General features: G+C 40.7%; 1 protein-coding gene across 1 annotated transcript in view; it reads left to right on the top strand.

The window, feature by feature from the left end:
• Positions 1–20,243, top strand: part of LOC130170784 (adenylate cyclase type 1-like) — a 50,672-nt gene extending 30,429 nt beyond the window's left edge. Inside the window, exons 10-20 of the mRNA XM_056378413.1 lie at positions 882–979; positions 1,209–1,293; positions 2,670–2,759; positions 4,008–4,282; positions 4,788–4,914; positions 6,940–7,056; positions 12,887–13,033; positions 13,449–13,547; positions 14,072–14,186; positions 15,658–15,782; positions 17,507–20,243. Coding sequence (XP_056234388.1) covers positions 882–979; positions 1,209–1,293; positions 2,670–2,759; positions 4,008–4,282; positions 4,788–4,914; positions 6,940–7,056; positions 12,887–13,033; positions 13,449–13,547; positions 14,072–14,186; positions 15,658–15,782; positions 17,507–17,839 — 1,611 coding nt within the window. The 3' untranslated portion in view covers positions 17,840–20,243. The remainder of the gene's footprint in view (positions 1–881; positions 980–1,208; positions 1,294–2,669; positions 2,760–4,007; positions 4,283–4,787; positions 4,915–6,939; positions 7,057–12,886; positions 13,034–13,448; positions 13,548–14,071; positions 14,187–15,657; positions 15,783–17,506) is intronic.
• The last annotated feature ends 662 nt before the right edge of the window (positions 20,244–20,905 follow it).

Below are 20,905 nucleotides of genomic sequence, written 5' to 3'. Positions count from 1 at the left end.
GGTAAGACAGAGCGTGAGAACAGCAGGCGGAATTAGTGACAGTCAGGTGGGTCTAAAGGTGAAACTCCATCTACACTCCAGCTGTGGTTCAGGAGCTTTCAGCACCAACCAGAAGGATGAGGTCATTGATATGAACTGTTGAAATTAGCTCACTTCATGGGATGTTTGGGCTCACCCTCAGAGAGAGGATCGATAACCAAAATATCCAGGTTTGTAGCTGTCGTTTGGAGGGATTCTGTATCCCAACAAGCCTGGGGACACCTTACTGGTCTTTCGTGAAATTGCCATTGAAGGGTGCATTAAGAAAGTCAACGTACTTGGGACAACGTCTCTGCAGGTCTACAAGAAAACGGAGTTTGATCCAACTTCTGATCATAGCTGGGCTCAAAACAAAAACAAAAACACATGGTAATGTCATACTTAAAACCATGCAGCCATTGTAAGTTTAGCTGTTGCTACATAGCAAATATTAGCATTAACAGCTGTTTACTTGCAAGTCGAGAAGAAACATTTCTATAACTTCCTTTCTTCTGCTGAAGTTGGCATGCTAACCGGCTAGCCCCGGCCCGCTTGGAGCATCTTGTCACTGTAGCCTCCAGTCTTCCCTGGAGAAGTAGCTGCTCAGAGCACGTATTAAAACCTCTTGTATTGTAAACGCAACCATGGCTGAAGCTCTCGCTCTAAGACTGGTAAGTAAACAGCTGTTAATGCTAACGTTATCTATGTAGGAATAGCCACACTAACAAGCAGGGTCAAGATTCTCCCTGGAAAAGGATATTTGACTGACTCTGCAGAGACCTGGACCCAGATAAACATGTGGGGGGGTGGATGGACCGATGCTTCTTACCGTGACATTTTCTCTCTGTTCTGTCCTGTGTTAGTATCACCAAGTGTATGACGACCATTTCATCAGTGCGGTGGTTCTCTCTCTGATCCTTGCTGCTCTGTTTGGCCTTATCTATCTGCTAATGATCCCACAGTAAGTTCACACACACACACACACACACACACACACACACACACACACACACACACACACACACACACACACACACACTTCCACATTTGCAGTCTGTCCATTCATGTAGCATAATTGGATCGATCTTGCCAGGCTGCAGTGAGACAATTAGACAGGAAGGTGTTTTCACTGCAGTCAGTGGAAAACCGGGAAAGCCCTTCTCACTCTGGTCTCTCCTCTCGTCTCTCAGGGGGATGCTGGTGCTGCTGCTGCTGGTGCTGTGTGTGTGTTTCCACGTGGCCTGTGTCATGTACCTGCATCTCACCAGCATTCAGGTAGGACTCCCCGGCCTCTCCCAGCAGGCGTCTCCTCGGAAACTGGTCTCCTCTGGATAGAGGGATAGAGGGAACGCACTGATTCCACTTTTTCACATTATTACCCCCTTGTTCGATAGAACAAGGGGGTTCGATATTTCCAAGATATCGCTGGAAAAAAGTAAATATGACAAATATGAGAAACAAAGATTCTTAGACGTTCCTGGACAGTCAGTGGTCTGTGGAAATTTAAATTTCCCGCGTAATTGATTAATTTTTGTCTGGTTCTGGGGTTTGAACCTGCCCACTGACTGGGGTCTGTTTACTTCTCACAATCCAAAGACATGCAGGTTAAATGATGACTCTAAATGCCTGTAGTGTGAATGGTTGTTTATCTCTATATGTCACACTGAATGAATGTCTGTATTTTTAAGGACTACTGACATTTTGGGAGATAAGCTTTCATGTTGAGAGTTAAGATGAGAAGGTTGTCACCACTGTCATACCTGGGTTTAAGATATGAAGCCAGAGCCAGCAGGAGGTTAGCTTAGCATAAAGACAGGGTATCAGCTGACAAGTTCCACCTACCAGCTCCTGTGAAGCTCAATAAACATCTTTGGACAGAGCTAGCTCTTTCCCCCTGCTTCCAGTCTTTAAGCTAAAGCTCATCACCTGCTGGCTCAAGCTTCATATTCAGCACGCAGACATAAAAGTGGTATTAATGGATTTTTCACCTTCAAAATCATGAGGACATTTATAAGAATATGCTGCTTTTCTGTGGACAGATTTGTAAATAAATTTGTTTCATTCAGAAGACGTTGTGCTTGTTTAGTGAACAACCTCCAGTGGGTTGTAAAATAACGTTAACCTGAACCTCCTGAACAGCAGTGTAACCATTACTATAAGGTTTTTGCACTGCAGTCGATGTTGGGTCATAAACTCTGACAGGGGCTGTTTACCTGTGCAGTATATGGTACCGGGGCTGTTTGCTTATATCACTTTTATCTGATAAAAGTCTGAGGACTGAAATATTGCACATAAGCTGAGGACAAGTAGTTTTCTCTGTGAATGCTGGACTGCAGATGTCAACTGTTATTCGTCAGTTAGGTGGGAGTGACGGTGATGACGGCCATGTGCTCTGACATCACGTTCATACCCTCTATATGACACTGTGGTATCATGCTACATTGAACTGTCATCATATCCTTTAAGCGGCTCCACTAATAGGCCTTTGCATAATGAGTGACGCCACAAAATGTCCTCATTTCATTTCCACTCCTGGCTAATGATGTGTCCAAAAACGCTATTGAGGTAGATAAACAGGTGCTTCATTTACTGACTCGTTCTATTCCAATCCTCCCCCTCCCACCTCCCCCGTTTCTTTCCTCTGGTTTTAGTGCCAACCGGGCTGCCTCACCATCCAGATCCGAACAGTTCTGTGTGTGTTCCTCGTTCTGCTCACCTACTCTGTCACCCAGGCCTGTGTGGTAAGTCTGTGTGTTGGTCCCAACTGGTAGCTTTATTAATATAACAATTTAAACTGAAGTTGAAGTTTATTTGTAGAGGACAATATCATTCAAAACCGGTTCAAAGTAATTTATAGTGTGATAAAATGATCCAAAAAAAAACCCTTAAAAGTGTGTTATCCTGGTTTCTAGGTTGTGTGCATGTATATATTTTATTGAGCGTCACAAAGTAATATTATGACCTAAATATACCAAATAGAGGGGGTTAAATTATAATGTCTTAAACACTTGTATAAAAACAATGACAATAAAAGAATAGAGTTGATAATACAGGAAAAAGCACTTGAGTGAGTTGAGCGAGAAACAGTCATCGTCCCATTGTTCATCCAGCAGACTATAAGGTTTACAAGTCTCTGCAGCACATCGAGTTGGCAGATAACACATCACAGCAGAGCAGATGGTGCTGCAGAGTCTCTGAAGAATACAACACTCATTGTTCAAGTGTAAAATACCCATTAAAATATTTCAAATGCAAATTGGCTGGTGTCAGCATCAGCCCCAGAACTCAGTCAGGATCTAATGTCTGTGTAGCCTGTGTGTGTGTGTGTGTGTGTGTGTGTGTGTGTGTGTGTGTGTGTGTGTGTGTGTGTGTGTGTGTGACTATTGTATGTGCAAAATACAACAGTGTAGAGGTGTAGCAGCAGGAATGTACAGTAGTGACTGGATGGCTCTGCTAGCTACAGCCTTTGATAATTAAAGGTACAGTGGTGCTTTGAGCTACATGCTAACATCAGCGTGCTAACATACTCCCGACACTTAGCTTAGCTCTTTAGCATGCTAACATTGATTTCTGTGAAACACTTCCTGCTCTGGATGAAAACGTAACAATACTGTTGATCCATTAGCATGTAGCGCCATCATCAGGTCATAAGTTTATTTGACTAAACACCTGCAAAACTGATGACGTCATGTGACCTGTGACAATGACCTGTCAACCAATGACAGGATATGATTTGCTTAGCTTAGCATAAAGACGGGGAAGCATCTGTCTATATAGTTGCTTTTGTCTTGTTACCTGATTAATGACATAAAGTTGTTAAATACTCATTTTGTTGATGGATCAAGTGATTACTCAACTAGTCGTTTCAGCACTAACGCTCCTAGTTTCAGTTAAGACACATTTTTATTTGTAAAATTAATTCAATTATCATAAATGATTACATATATTGATGTCTCACTTAATTTTGTTCATTTCATCCGTTCCTCTAGGTGGGATGTGTTCCTTGGGGCAAAGTTGAGATAAACTCCAGCCGCTCTGTGGAGGACGTCCCCGGAGACGTGCTCGGCGTCGGACCCTCCAACAGCACGGCGGTAGACAGAGCTTGTCCCAACATGGCGTACGCCTTGTTGTCCTGCGTGGCCGGCACCCTCACCATCGTCCCCTACCTCCGAGTGTCCTCGCTCCCCAAGATCCTCCTGCTCCTCCTCCTCTCCGTCACCTACACCGTCGTCATGGAGACCAGCGGCTATCGCCAAGCTGTGGGGTGAGGCTGAGCTGCAAGTGATGTGTTGTTTAATATGCAAAAGATACGTGTATGTGGTCAAATTTGTTCATCTGCGTGCAGTGAGACTGCAGCTAGCAGTTATTTTGATTATCGATCAATCTGCTGATTAATTTTTTTGATTAGTTGATTAATTGTTTTGTCTATAAAATGTCAAACAGCAAAAATGGCCATTATAATTTCCCGCATCCCCTGGTGACATCTTAAAATGTTTTGTTTCGTTTGACCCATTGTCCAGAACCTCCAGGTTAGATAGATAGATAGATAGATAGATAGATAGATAGATAGATAGATAGATAGATAGATAGATAGATAGATAGATAGATAGATAGATAGATAGATAGATAGATAGGGGAAATTCATGAATGGAATTTCTTGTTTTGTAATTTTCCATTCAGTGAGCTGCTTTCTTGTTTTCATTACACAGTTATCCATGTATAGTTTACTAATAAAAACCTTCCATGTTGTTTCTGTGTGTGTCTTCCAGTGGTGGTTTTCTGCACACGCGAGGTTATGACCCTGTGCTGGCAGTCTTGTTGTTTTGTGGAGCTCTGGCTCTTCATTCAAGACAACTGGACCTGAAGCTGCGGCTCGACTATCTCTGGGCGACTCAGGTATGTGTGTGTTTGTACACTCAGCACATACCTGTCACTGCTTATGTGTCCTTGTATTTCTACATCCAGAACTCCCTCTTAATTTGTCATTTTTATCTGTGGTGGCAGCATGGCAATCCCAAATAGCTCCTGATGTGTGAGGAAGTTACTCTGGATGTGACAGTACTGTGATGTATGTTGAGGTGGCAGGAGCTCAGTCGGAAGGAAGGAAGTTTCCTTGAGCAAGATACTGAACTTGCATAGATGTAGATAAAAAAAATATTTCACCTGTTATCGTACAGATCATTTTATCTGAAGGATTTTTTCTTGAATCTAGTAAGTGAAACAATCTGCCCAAGGCTGGATTACCAACCAGGCAATAGCAGGCAACTGCCCAGGAGCCCCACACCTCCAGAGGCCCCAAATGCCCCAGGTTTACTCTATAATGTTGGGGTCTGTGTTATCTGATGAGATTTTCATTTTATATTAACACTTGAGAAACCGGTACCATATGTCGGTGTTTTTGCTTAAAATATTAATTATTCAGTCACCAAAATTGCACTTGAGTACTGGCTGGTGTCTGGGGACGCAATAAAGCTGTCATGTCATGTATAGTGGGGGTCAACTGGGGCCCAAGACCAGGTTTTTTCCAGAGTTCCTGGAATCCGGCTTTATTCTTTCTCATTTCCAGATACAGACACAAACACGTTGGGCAATATATTGTCATCAGAGGATTTTTTTTCAGCTCCAGTTGTGATCAAAAAAATGTCATGGGAACACAAGCGTTTGTATTTGTACATCCAGAGAGCGCTTCTACAATTCCAAAAAAAAAAAAAAATCTTCTTATCAAGTTATTTTTGTCTTTATTTAAGTTACATAACATGAAGGAACAGTTTATCTTATTTGTAGGGTTTGTACTTCAGTCGCTGCTGCCTCAGAGCTACATGTCACAGTGTCCTCGCGCTCTTGAACTAAACAACTAAATCGCTGCTGTTTTGTGCAGGAAGTTGTTTTGTACAAAAGTGTCTGCTTTGCATTGGCTGTAGGCGTGGGGGTTTGATTCCCCACATCTGCCAGTTAAAAGTTAAGTCAGTATTCAACAACAGTGTTCAGCTGTAATTGGTTTGTTTATGTGGGAGGCAGCAGCATCTTAGTTACCAGAGCAGGTTGAAGGTTGGTGGTTTTATCACCCTCTGCTGATGTTTACATGTCAAAGTGTCCTTGAGCAAGACACTGACACCCAAATTGTTCCATTTCACTTTAGTACCAACATGTGCTGTAATACAGATGACTATTCAGCATTAATTCCCCGGTTTAGATCTAGCTACAGCATCAGTCCAGATGTTGTATGACTGTATACACGTGTTAGTCTTTATATTATCATTATTATTATTATTATTATTATTATTATTATTACTGTTTTTAAAGGTACGTGTGTACTATAATGTGAATGCAAATGGGTGAGAATCTTAAATAATATCTAAATATAAGTACTGTTTATGTCAAATTGTGTTTTTTAATGTGTTTATTTATTTATTTGTAATATCTATGTGTATTTTCACCTTGCTCTGATGTCTTAACAAAAGGTTATTCAGAGAAAAATATTCAAACCATCTAATAAAAATTCTCTTAACATGGGGATTTCTGATGGGAACAGGTTGAAATATTATTGCACTGGCAAATTTTTAAAATTAGATTCAGTTTTAGGCTGACATTTTCTTGATATATGAAGCAGTTCTTCTGTGTGTGTGTGTGTGTGTGTGCGTGTGTTGTGTAATTGTGTGTTTACATGCACAGTCTTGTACAGTTTCAGTGGATCATGAAAGTGTTTCTATTTTAAGAATGACAGTGAACGTTTGTCTTGTTTGCAAATCATTATCTCCCTCTAGTGATAAGGATGAGCAATTACATCTCCCATTGAGCTTTGAGCTACAAACAAAGGTTTATTGTGTTTCCACAATGGAGCATCAGTTTCACTTTGTCTCTGCATCCATATCACTGTGTGAGCGCTCACCTCCTCCCTCTCCACCTGTGTGTCGTGTCCAGGCGGAGGAGGAACGAGACGACATGGAGAAGGTGAAGCTGGACAACAAGAGGATCCTGTTCAACTTGCTGCCGGCACATGTGGCTCAACACTTCCTCATGTCCAACCCCAGGAACATGGTGAGAATCCCACCGTCGTGTCCAGGCTTTTCCAACAGGGCTCAAAACAGGAAGCGCTGGTTTGGTGATTTATAGGTCAAAAAAACGTCCAGACCTCTGAAAAGTGACAGTTTTTTAAACATCTAGATCAGTTGGTTCCCACTGTTTTTTTATGTTTACTTGTCTGTTAATTGAGAGAAGTTCAATCATACAGATTTTTCTTTTTTCAGTTTGTTTATTTTGAATAAAATAAATAATATTAATTTTTTTCAACAAAAAATGGAGAAAAGTTTGAAAACAGCATCAGAATAATTTTTTGTCTTTTTGTGATGTTGTATTTTTCTAGTATTATACTGCTAATATAAGTCTTATGTATATATATTTATATAGAGGAACACTAATTCCAGACCTGCTGCCTGGATCTGGGGAAAAAAATGAAATAGCCAAATGATGTTTTTTACATGACTTATGATCTCCTGACTTCTTAGATTCACCCTGACGTGTGCTAATTGAATTATAGCTATTGATATCAACAGCTCTTAAAAGACCATATTTCAATTAAAAGCAAGTCTTAACTACATGTTGAAACTTGAAACGTCATATTTACTCACGCACTGATTACTGATGCAAAGGAAAAACATAATGTATGACATAATGTATGTTGCTATGTAATGAATTAAAACTAAGATAAATATGGATAAGGTCACATTTGAATCCTGGTGACAGAGAAATATCACGGGATACTGACGTTAAAACTTTTAGATTCCAAGTACATTAAGTTCAGATATGTTCCCTATAAGAACAGTATGAAACTATTATACAAGTACTTAAGTGCTTCCAGTTGAGATTACTAACTCTATACTGCTTTTACTTTTAACATCTGTATCTCCTGCTGCCTTCAGGAAATATGTTAGCCATAATCAATGGCAGATTCCTCATTAAAACGTGTTGTTGTCGTGCACTCAGATGTAGATTCGTTAAATAACCGATCTCTTCAGATTTCTGTCAGCAGCTGGAGGTAAAGTTTTGATTGTCTGGGTCTCACAGGTGATAAAGTTCTGTTCAAAAGTTGTGAGATGTGTGATGTCAGAAGCTGGGATTGCTGTTACAGGGACAGCCCATGCAGATTGTTATTTTTCAGGTAGGGACTTGTCAGCTGATCACAGCTCATCAGCTCATCACGCCGTGAATCTGGAGGCCTAAAGATCTGTCATTCTCAACCATGTGTAGCCCAGTTTGACCTCAGCTCGTCTTTTGACCCATAAATTACCAAATCAGTGCTTATTAGCTGTTGTGAAGCAGCTTGGTGAAGCTGAGGAAGTATAAGTGGATAGCTGCTGATTAAAAGTGGAGCAGGGTACAGGCTTCATGTTTGACCTGTGCATACCAGCGTAATCCTCTCTGTGTCTGTGCTGCGTTTGGTTCTCGATGTGGGAAAATATCCCCTCTGTTGGGGACAATGGCTCTGCTTCCCTGACCATGTGTTGTGGTGTTAAAATGGAAGTGTGAGCTGTCTGTATCCACTGATTGATGAACATCCCCTCCACTGATCTCTGTTCCTTCCTTGGCCGCCACCCCCCCCCCCCCCCCACACACACACACACCTACCCCCCACCCCACTCGCCCCCTCCTCAGGAAGTGATGAAAACATACATCCTTTCTTTGGCCTGCGAATCAGGAAATGCATAAGCCCCTCACGAGGACAGGCTTGGTTTGTAAACAGTAAAGCTGTGTGCACACACTAAAAGTATGGAAATGTTAGTGTCCAAATCTAATCCAATGTAAAAGTTATGAGTCTATTTATACACTGTATGAATGGAAAATGTAATACCTGCACACTGACTCCAAGCCACAAATGTATTTATATTTATATTTATATTTAAATATATATTTATATTTATATTTATATGACATGAACAGAAACATTAAATATGATGGAGCTGACGGCCCATTACCAGTAAAAAATACAATCAGGAGCCATTTTCAAACAAAGAAAGTTGAAGTAAATTCACATCTCAATGTTTGTATTTAGACATTTCATGCTAACATTTGCGTTATTTTTAGTCTTTTTATTATAAATGTTTCCATTAAACAGCAAGAAAATGTGACAAACTCCCTTATTTTTCTTCTTTATTTTTTATTTCCTGTTGCATATAGAATATACATATACTTATATACATATACACATATGTACGGTTCTGTATGTTATTGTGTAGAGACCAAAGTCTTTATTACCACTTTAAAATAGATAAAAAAAGCAAGACATTTTGTCATCTCGTGTCATAAAGGCTCGTGTTCATTGGGATGCTGATTGTATAATTGACATTTCAATGTTTGTGAGTAAATAGAACAAAACTACAAAATCATTAGAACACAGCTTTGATGTTGCAAAGCCAGAAATGAGTCTATTTAGCATGTTAATTTAAAATCATTTAATAAATACCCAGCATGTAAAATGGGACACTGAGACCAGAGTTTAAGTTTAATTTAGAGGCTGAAATGTCCAGAAGTCTGTGCTAAGCTCCAAAAATACTGGTTCCTACATTTCCCATAATGCAGCTTGACAGCCGTTTTACATTAGACCCTGTCTGCCAGGTGAATGCCCCCATTTTTTAAACTCCATGCCCCCAGTTTGTTAATGATTAACAGTCTACAATCTGAAACCCAAATAACCCTGATGACTCACAACAGACACAGAGGACGTTACACAACTGAGCATTGTGGTACTAATGATCTTCACCAGTAAAACTGGTGGAGCGTCCCTTTAATTTTGTTTGAGATGAATAACTGTTTCAAACATAACAACAGCACTGTTTCATATTTTCATTACTATAAACAAACAATAAACAAAACAAAAAGAAGTCCATTATCATTCAGAAACTAATAAAAACACAACTTTAGTTTATTCTGAAACATCTCCAGGACTGTGTTTTCTATCACCCAGATTTAGCAGTGTGTCTATTTCTAATGACAGTGACGTTCAATGACAGGATAAAGCAGTTATCCTACAACCACATACAGTGTATATGTACCAGATGTGGCCACGCTGACGGTGCTGGTTAGTCGGTTAAATTAATTGTTGGTTTTGCTCTTTTCATGGTTTTCTTTAGCAATAAAAAAAAAAGATAAAGTTGTTCCTATCCTCCAACAATCAGCGGGCTGTGCATCAGACGATGCAGTGATCATCTGAGGCTCAGACTAGTAAACACTGGGGACAGGAAGTATGTTTCCGGCACATTGGTGACCCCACAGAGCGACAGTGTATAGAAAAGCTTCCTCTCTTTCCTCTGGGCTAAAGTTCACCCATACACTGTATTCATAACACAACGCAGTGGGACTCTGCTGCCTGGAATTCAAAGTGTCACTGCTCCAACATAACCACTGAAAAAAACCTGCAATTTACCTGCAAGTTTACAGCTCTTTATTTCACTACAGCACATCAGTAACTGTTTAAGGCGATGAGCAGAACGTCCATCCTCATTGCCAGCTCCATTTCTTGTTTTTATTATTTGCCCGGCATCATTTCATACATGTTTAAAAATATATATATACAGTATATATTTCTCACTTATAGCCATAGTTTTGGTTTTATTTGTTCAAGGTTTTAGAGATTTCTGCAGCCACCCCACGCAGTCTTAAAATGGAACCTGAAAGTTCCCAGTGCTCTGCGGTCCTATTATATCCTTATGTTATATTTCGGAACGACACCACAACTGTGATTTTGTTGGAGGCATTGCCAATAAAGTTCTCTTCAATCTTGAATTAGAACCAGTAGCATCCCATGTAAAATGAAGTGTAACTCTGTATGAAAACACATGCAAATTCATAAGGAGGACACAGTGTAAGTTATCATTTCAAGAATTATTGTATACAGTAAATCTCTACATCACAGTTGGAACCTTGGTGCATAATATATGTCCAGTGCACACAAGCATAACTTCCTGAGTAGGTTTAAACAAAACAAATAAACATACACATGATTGACTGACCTGAAGAGAAACTGCAGCTGAAACACTGATTTTAAAGGCAAAGCAAAAATGTTTTGGACTAATGTCATTTGGGGACTTTCAGCAGAAGTTACTTATATCCAATAAAGAGTCAAGACCTCACATGAGCAAAGATCATGTGTGCTGAGTGCAATGGTGCCAACGCAGTGAACCTGATTATAACAGTGAAAAATGAAATTCAACAGTAATGCAACCCCGAGTGACAGGGAAACTGTCACTCGGGGTTGCATTACTGTTGAATTTCATAATCCACAGAAAATCTTATTAAGGGACTGTTTCCTCCGGAGAAAGAAGTTCAAACGTCAACTGTTCACACTGAAGTCTGTGGATCAACACACTCTTTCTGGAAAGAGATGTTCATTTTTAATGTTGTGACCACCACAGAAATTCCATTCATGTCCTTTGTGTTTGGTTTGGAGGCAGAAATCTCAAAGACAAACATCTCAGAACTTGAGAAAACTACAATTACCACCTCGCAGTTATACGCAGACTAGTTTCAGGTTACATCCCTGTTTATCCAGAGTGATTTAAAGTCTACTGAAGTCTTGAGTTAAGGTTATAAAGTTTTGTTCTTTTCACGTTTGGGCCAAATTTGAAGGCATTCCCCTTGAGGAGTTCTGGAGATATTGCATTCACGAGGCCAAAATCATGTTTTGTGAGGTCACCGTGATCTTGACCTTTGATCTTTAGCCAGCAAAATCTAATCTAATCTCAGATTGTGACACACCTTGGCACAGACCGATGTCTCAAAACTGTTATACACCCACATAAAGCAGAATAGAAATAGTATTTGGATAATGGACAAAAATCTAATTAAATTATATTTTCCTGTACATGCTTTATCTATTATATTAATATATAAAATCTGTCCCAAATATTTCCAGGTCGCAACACTGAGGTGATGTGAAAATGCCGCAGACTGCTGATTGGTCAGAGAGAATGGTCACTGCTGCATCACCATTGTGCAAGACGGGACGTTTCTGAACAAACCCGCCAATTTTAAAAAGCCAAGCGACTGCAGCCTGTTACATTTTCTCTTAGTTATTGCTCTGTACTCTGATCATGGTGACTTGCAAAAGCACGCCGTGGTCAGTCGAGGAGGTGCAGGTTTCTCTGTTTGGTTTCCCTTCGGTATCCTCCATTGATCATGTGTGTGTCGTGTTGAAGATGATATCACGATTTGTTTGCTTTGTGCATTGTTGCTTAGTAACAACGCTACGTTGGAGGGTGCTATCTGCAGTGCAAAAAGAAGTACAAGCAAGTGGAGTAGGGTCGTGTCGAGTTAGGTCATTACCATGTGGTGGAAAAACGCTGTAAGTGTGGAACTTTGGTCACACGGTAAAACAACAAATCCTCCAAACCCCTCCATGTACGAGGGGTCCAGTTGTTTTCGGTTTGTTTTCACACAGAGAAGAATTCAAGTGAGCCAAAATGCATCACTACAAACCAGGTGAGAACGTTCCCTCATGTGATTGGTCAGATTGTCTGGCCGGAGCAGGGAAGTAAACATCTAGCTCGAACTTGTGAGTTCACCTGCTAGTGGGGTCGGATCAGAACTGTTTCACACCAAAAACGAAGGGTCTCAGTACGATTGGTTTGGTCCGCACCCGAGTGTGATTACCGTTTTCCCAAATGTATTGGGGTGAAATGAACCAGGGTTCAGTTTAACCAGACTAAAAAACACCATAGATTATTTTGCTACACACATTTTGTTTCCAGTACTTTCACGCTCAAACGTTTATTTGCAATTTAGGTGAACTGAACCTTGAATGACTTTTTTAAAGCAGCGTTCCTTGAGCTTTTTTTTTCTTACACCACTAAAGCAACTAAACCTCCTCCTCCAGGACCTGTACTACCAGTCCTACGCTCAGGTCGGAGTCTTGTTTGCCTCCATCGCCAACTTCAACGACTTCTACATCGAGCTGGACGGGAACAACATGGGAGTCGAGTGTCTGAGGCTGCTCAATGAGATCATCGCCGACTTTGACGAGGTGAGTGAAACGCCTCGTAAATCTTTTTAGCTTTCGTGTCTGGCTGCTCTGCCTGTGGAGACGCTGGAGGTGAAGCTCTGGTGCAACGTGACGTCCGTAATGTCACTTTCAAAGACTGAGGGTTTAGAAAATACAGTGTTTATTGATGCAGGATAATAAGCATTGGTCACGGTTGGGAAAGTTCTTCAAAATGGGGAATAACTCACAGATGACTTTTGGCCTGTGTGAATCTATAATCAGCAACATAAAGCATTAATTTACTCAAACGCGCTAAAATAGTTCATTTCAAATTGCATTTGCCAACACAGCCTATAAAATGTATGAACTTCAACTGACAGTTTACTGAAATATGTTATAGTAGTAATGTTTTCCTCCTGTTTTCATCCCTCTTTTCTTCTCTTCTCTTTCCCCCCAGCTGATGGATAAAGAGTGCTACAGGGATATTGAGAAAATCAAGACTATTGGCAGCACATACATGGCTGCAGTAGGGCTGGTTCCTACAACTGCCTCCAAGGTACACATGCAGCGGCTATATTTAGATCTTTTATGAGTTTTGTTTGTGTGTGTGTGTGTGTGTGTGTGTGTGTGTGTGTGTGTGTGTGTGTGTTTGCAGCGTATTAGTGCGTTTTGAAACAGTTCAGAATGCACACAGCATTTTTGAGCGGCCTAGCATTTCCAGGTAGTCATTGTCTGGCTGTTGATATTTCCAACACTGTCACATTTCGCTCCACAAATCCTGTGTGAGGGATTACCAGCCCCCGTGGTGTCAGCATATTCTGCATTCATAAAGTTTATTTAAATACTGCAAAGCTGACTAACAAAAGAGCTCTTTCTGCAACTTTTTCTGCAGAACTTCTACGCAAAATAAACTCCACCATTCAGTCACAGTGGCGGTTTGACTGTAGGGGAAAACCCCCCCCCCCGCTGTGTGCTTTTGTGGCGGGCGTTGATAAAAATGGGAATAATCATGAAACGGGGGCTAACATGGCTCCCTGCCTCACTGTGTTCTTGGTATTTGTGTGTTTTGCTGATTCTCAGGTGAAGAAGTCCATCACCTCACATTTATGCACCGTGTCAGACTTCGCCATCGAGATGTTTGACGTCCTGGACGCCATCAACTACCAGTCTTACAACGACTTTGTCCTGAGAGTGGGTAAGTGAAGAGACACACACATTGGTCTATATAAACATCGGTGTCAAGCGCGTCTTTGACCTATTGCACTGGACAGTGTCGACGCTCAGTGCCGGTAAGTGTGGTAGGAAATGCATCACAGAAAGAGCGCTACCCTCCAGGAAGCTCGTCACAGCGAGAACTGAAGTTCTGGGTTCCATTGTGTTGGGTATCCTGTGGGGAGCCTGCGACGGGAGCCCTTGTTTAATCCCAGTGTAACCTGGTGTACACAGTGCCATCCTGTCTGCAGACTGTGGGGCTCCATGTGTAAAAAACTGTGAATGTTTGTCCGCACCACTGAACCCACTTTGCAGAAAACGCAATTTTTGGTAATTTGCGTAAGACGACATTTCCAGAAAGCACAGAAAAACAAACCGGGGTCAGGTTTGGCCCACAAGTGCCAGACCTCCAGAACTGCAGCTGTGAAGATGAAGCAATACCTTTTGGTTTTCAGCGACTCGTCATCAAAGTGGTGTAATTAGTGATATTGTTTGACTTCTTTTGCAACAGAAGCCACTGAGGTAGGAGCGGGTGGATCAATATCTACAGTCTCAATACTACCAATACTAAGTCTTATCAATATCAGCATCAATAGAATCAATTCCAAAAATAAAAAAAAAGGCCTCGGCCTAGAACACGTTGCAGGTGTGCAGTGATCACCTTGCTGGTTCAGAGATTTCACCCATGACACTTTCTAATGATTCCTCCGTGCCGGTGACAGTCAGAGCTGGAGGTATATTGTTTTCGGGTTGTCCGTCCGTCTGTCTGTACGTACGTTTTTAGGATTTTGGTGGTCAAAGTTCAAAGGTTAAGTCCACAGTGACCTCAGAAAACACTTTTTAGCCGTAACTCAAGACTGCTCAGCAATTATGACAAGATTTCACACAAATGGTTCATATTTTATACGACTCTGGATAAACAGAGATGTAACCTGAAATTCTAGTTTATGATAAACTAGAATCACTGACTTGTGGTTGTTATGCCTTCGCCACTCAGACTAGTTTCAGGTTACATCCCCTGGTCATACTGACCTTGACCTTTGACCCTTGACCCTTGACCACCAAAATCGAATCAGTTCATCCTTGAATCCAAGTGAGTGTTTGTGCTAAACTTAAAGAAGTTCTGTCAAGGTGTTACTGAGATATATTGTGTCCACGAGAATGGGACAGACGTATGGACGGATGGACAACCAAAAAACAATATGGCCTCCAGCTCTGGCTGTCGCTGGCGTGCAGGAATAAAAATGGTCCTGTGTTTTAACGTGGAGATGATTTAGTAATAAACAGAGAAAAGAGAAATCCCAAATGTAGCAAAACACAGAGTTAATGATGCATTCACCTCATAAATCATGACACGAAACTTTCCCCCCCGTGATGGTACATTAGTCACTCTCAGTATTGTTGATTCTGGTCATGGCGTTACCTGGTATCAGATATTGTTGCTTTCATTCCAGGTATCAACGTGGGCCCAGTGGTGGCAGGAGTGATTGGAGCCAGACGGCCTCAGTACGATATCTGGGGAAACACAGTGAACGTAGCGAGCAGGATGGACAGCACCGGAGTACAAGGAAAGATACAGGTACACCACTGCCCTCACCCTTCGCCTGTCTTCTTCTTCTTCTGCTTTTTAAGACCTTTCTTCAAGACAGACCTGGTTAAGAGGACAAAATGAAAACTGCATCATGAAAAAATCAGCACATAACACATAACAAAAGAGCAGAGAGAAGAATCCACTTGAGGTGCACAAAGAGGTTTTTAAATAAAAATAAGTTGAATCTTGTTGGATCTGGGAGGGGATTAGCCTAGCTTAGCAAAAAGACTGGAAGCAGGGGAAAACAGCTAGCCTGGCTCCGTCCAAAAATACACCTGTCTGCAGCTTTAAAGTTATTTAATTAACACCTTACATCTCGCTTACTTGTTTTGCTGAAAGTATTTTTATTTCATGAGGAAATTTCTTCCAATTTGGTTCAAACATTCACTTGGACAAACTGATTCAAATTTGCTGCTCACTGTGACCTCACAAAACCATTTTTGTCCGTAACTCAAGAATTAATTCATTCATTATGACACAGTTTAACTCAAATGTCTAACAGGATGAAATGAAGTGATGACATTTTATATCCTAATGGTCAAAGGTCAAGTTCACTGTGACATCATAATGTTCGGCTATTATTCAACACTGTAATTCAGGAACAGAAGGAGAGACTGTGACCATATTTCCTGTACCTTGACTGTTTGGCGGAGGGATACAACAATAGGGAAGTGATCAGGTTTGGTAGCATTGTAACTATGCAGAGACCAAAACCAAAACCTGTGCTGACCGAATCCTAGATCCCCTGCTGTAGCAGGAGATGAGGATAAATAAACTATGGTCTCATAACTCCAACTAAAACCACAAATTGTTGTTTTAATATTTACATTTATGATCATGTTAAATTAAATGAGATATGTTGTGTTAGTTAATTAGTTAGAGATGTTGGTAATCATAGTTTTTAACTTTGAACAGAGCCAGGCTAGCTGTTTCCCCTTGCTTCCTCTCTTTATGCTAAGCTAAGCTAATCACCTGTCATATATTTACCATATAGAGTCAATCTTATCATCTGTAACATCAGATACGAAAAATATTTCTCAAAAGATCAAACTGTTCCTTTAATGCACAAACATAATCATATTTCCCAGTATGTTCAACTGTTTTTTTTACCACCAAAAGAAACAATCTCTGATTCAACACAGGTGTCAGTTCAGTGACATATCAGTTCTTTATGGAAGTGTAATACATTCACTAAAGGAAAAAAACTGCTGAATCTGAATTAAAAAGATAATTTTGTCATTAATAGAGAAAAACAGGATTTTTCTTTACTTTAAAGTTTTTTCAGAATTAACAGCATAATAATCTTAATTCAGGAACAGAGCAGATTTTTTATTTTTTTTATTTTTTAAATCCTGTTTTCTGAATTAACAACATAATTATCTCATTAATTCAGAAAAACTGTAATTTTGTGAATGACAAAGACATATTTTAAGTGACAGACTTCTTCAGACAAACATTTCAGAGTAGATATTAACTGCTGACATGGACTTCATGTTTGTTACAAATTTGAGAGACAAAGTGACGTTTAAGATCAAATAGAAACAATTTAAATGAGGGAATTAATTTAAGACATTTTTCCTTATGGATATGAAATTTTCCAAGTAAAATTACAATATTGCATAAATTGTTATCTTTACATTCAAAATAAGTGAAAATGTTTTTTTGTTCATGAACATCATGATTAATGTCATACATCTGTGTTTCCTGTCCAGGTGACAGAAGACGTTTACCGCCTCATCACAGACCAGTACAACTTTGTCTGCCGTGGCCAGGTCAGTGTAAAGGGCAAAGGTCAGATGCTCACCTACTTCCTGGAGGGGCGCAGACAAGGTGGCAGGCTGTCTCACACCCAGCAGCAGCAGCCCGGCATCGCCGAGCGCCGGTCCAGCGCGTTCACCCACGGCAGTGTGTGCACTAGGCTGAGCCCTGCCCCCACCATCACCACCTACACCACCATCAGGACGTCGAGCCCGAGCGTGGCAAAGCCAACCACCTCCACCAGCACCACCAGGTACCTGCCCTCTGTCCCCACGGCGATGGTGTGAGGGATGCTGTCTCCATGGTGACCGCGGAAAAGAAGAAAATGACAGTGGAGGTGGGGGACATACCACAAATAGCAACAAGAGAGATTATTTTAGAGAAGCAAAGTTGCTCTCAGTCTCTGCTCTTCTTCTACTGTCTGTGCAGCACAGAGAGGTGGAGACACTGATCGTCCAATGGGAGGCCAGGACTGAACACGGCGGCCTTGATCAGCCCCTCCTTCCTCACTTGAGCCCTGTTTGTTGTTTCATGAACAGGATACAGGACGCTTCAGCCAAGTTGCCCTGTAATCAATCACAGGCCAAGGACGTCTCCAGGATCGACACCCAAGTCGACACCCAAAACGAAAAAAAAAATAAAAATCAGCATTAAAATAAAACCACATCGAAATGCACAATTGATCGTGTAGCACGAAAGCCTCAAACACATCTGTAAATCCCTCTCGCAACTTACACCGACCCTTTTCTCTCAGTACAAAACCAAATCAGTGCTGTTGCCTTAGCGACCACTCCTCACAATGAGTTTCTTGCCATGTGGTTTTTGTTGCCTTTTTAAAAAAATTTTTTTTTATTTATCCTTTATCGATTTATCAGACACCAATTCAGACAGGTTAATCCCAGGGGGCGATGCTCTCCCTGTGTTTAAAGCAGATGAAGCCAAATGTTTCATTGTAAAATGGCGGTTAAAGGTGTTAAACTTGCCAAAACACGACAGGGCTTTGCCTTCGATCATTTCCAGGTCAGTGATACATTTACTACACTTCTTGCCCCCCTTTTCGCTGAAACCCTCTTAACGGCACATGATTCCCCTGAGCCGAGCCGCTCGGCGTCTTTAAGTGCATGATGCCACTGCTGCATTTCAGTCATGTTTGCTGTCTGTTTCCCTGTGATGCTTGACTTCCAGATTCTTCCTCGTCAAAGTGTAGCAATAAAGCGGTTTGTCTCCTCTCTCAGCCTCCTTGCATGCTCTAGCCAGCTGGATCCTATTTTTGACCTGATAGTGTATGTAGCCAATAGAGTGTGCATAGCTAGCCACACCAGTCTGTATCTCTGTGGAGTTGAAGCATGCCTTAGAATTTTTTTTTTTTTTTTTTCTGTAATCGTGCGAGTGTGATTCCTTCCTCACGGAGTTATATTTAAAAAAAAAAAAAAAAAAAAGAAACTTTTTTCTGCGTGCTTGTTTATTAAAAAATATTTTCTATCGTTAAAATATTCTGTTCGACTATTTTTATGAACTAAAAGCTGCTTTGGTAGAAGAAAAAGAAATGTGCTGTTCATGAGGAGACACCCAAACCTCCTTATCTGGCTTCCTCACACAAACCCAGATGATTTATTCTATTGGTATAGCATGCTACTCACAGCGCGGCTAACCACGGCCATTATCTCTCCTCTAATCTGTTCTAGCATGCACTGCCTGCAAGCCTGTGGCTCCTACATGCATGCTTTGAAGAAACATGAACACAAGGCCGAGCGGCGGACACGCAGTGACTCTGTTGTGATGTTGTCCTCATGCATGCGCTGTAAAGGTCGCGGTCCTCTTGAATGTAAGGTGCTTTTTTGACCCGTGTCTTCTTCATGAGCTTGGTGTGCGAACCTTTTTCGAGGACATATTTTCAGGATAGTTTGACATCAGGCCGGGGGTGGAGGGCAGGGGGGTTCCTTCCTCCTTCCTCCTCCTCCTCCTCCTCCTCCTCCTCCTCCTCGCTCCTGCTGTAGTCAACAGGTAGCTGGTTTATCAAATGTGCCAACCTATTTTCATAAACATATCAAAACTCTTTTCGTGTTGAGCTGCAGCACAACTGAATGTGCGGCTGCAGTAATTGTGGATTTTTCCTTTTTGTTTGAATGCCTGTATTTTTACTGTTTGAGCTTGTTCCTTGACAGTTTTGTATCTCAAAATATTGGCAAGTGTTTGATTTTGGAGAGATTTATTTGGACACCATAACCTGATTGAAATGTTATTGTACTTCTTATCATGTTTGAAATAGATTTAAGTCTATATAGTAGCTGGAATGCTTAACTTTAAGATTCTAAAAGGTTAAAAATGAGGATTTTTATACTCTTGCTTTAAACCGTTGATGGAAAGTTGATGGACTGGACTTATGTACAATATTTTTCCTGTAAATTGGATATTTTCATACTGTATGATACGGGTTTCAATTGTTATATGTAGGTATTACTAGCTATTATTGTACATTGTAGAGTCTTTTTCAGAGATATATTATGAATGATCAGATATTTGTCAAGTTTTTTTTGGTTAAAGATTTATTGTATTTATTGAGATGTTTTATGTGAATGTAAATTTTGTTAAAGATGATATTTTATACTAAGTGTTTGCACTGCGATGATATTGACGTATTATGATTATAAAAATAAAGCCAGCGGGGACATGTCTCCAGGAGTAAGTGCACCCTTCCTGTCCTCATTTTCGACAATGCACACACACACACACACACACACACACACACACACACGGTGCATATGGAGAGGCCATCAAACTCAGCTATAAAGTTACATAACAGTAGAAAAACAGAGTAGCTGATGTAAGACGTTCGTAGCAACATCAGGGTCAATGTCAGCCGGAGTCCAGCCATGTTGTTTAGAAGGAGCCTCACGCTGATGTTATGAACACGTCTGCCGCCAGAAAAACATGACGGCAGAGCCAGTGTGTGTGTGTGTGTGTGTGTGTGTGTGTGTGTCGAGACAGCAGATACTGTTCATTGTGTGTAGATTACACATGGAATTTAATTCTCACAAAGTTTGTACAGTGAGTTTGACGTCAGGTGGCAAAAACAGCTGTAACTGAAGCTTGTTTAAATATTATTCTCAATAAATCTTCAGCTTTTTGAAGATCAGTGAGTAACAATGAAACAAAATAAAAATGTTATGTGTTTAGCACTTTTCAAACCGATGTTACAAAGTGCAAAAAACTAAAAGACCAATTAATGAAGAAATGCAAGTTTATGAAAATGAGATAGAGAGATAGATTTAAATTCATTTCAACAAATGGAATTTTCTTTTAATTAAAAAGCTTAAAAAAGGCTTCAAATCAAGGACAAATTCCAGATGTGT

The sequence above is a fragment of the Seriola aureovittata genome, chromosome 6 (assembly GCF_021018895.1).
Source record: "Seriola aureovittata isolate HTS-2021-v1 ecotype China chromosome 6, ASM2101889v1, whole genome shotgun sequence".
In the NCBI taxonomy this organism is placed as follows: Eukaryota; Metazoa; Chordata; class Actinopteri; order Carangiformes; family Carangidae; genus Seriola; species Seriola aureovittata.
The sequence above is the reverse complement of the archived record's forward strand: the minus strand, read 5'-3'. Positions and strand labels throughout refer to the sequence as shown.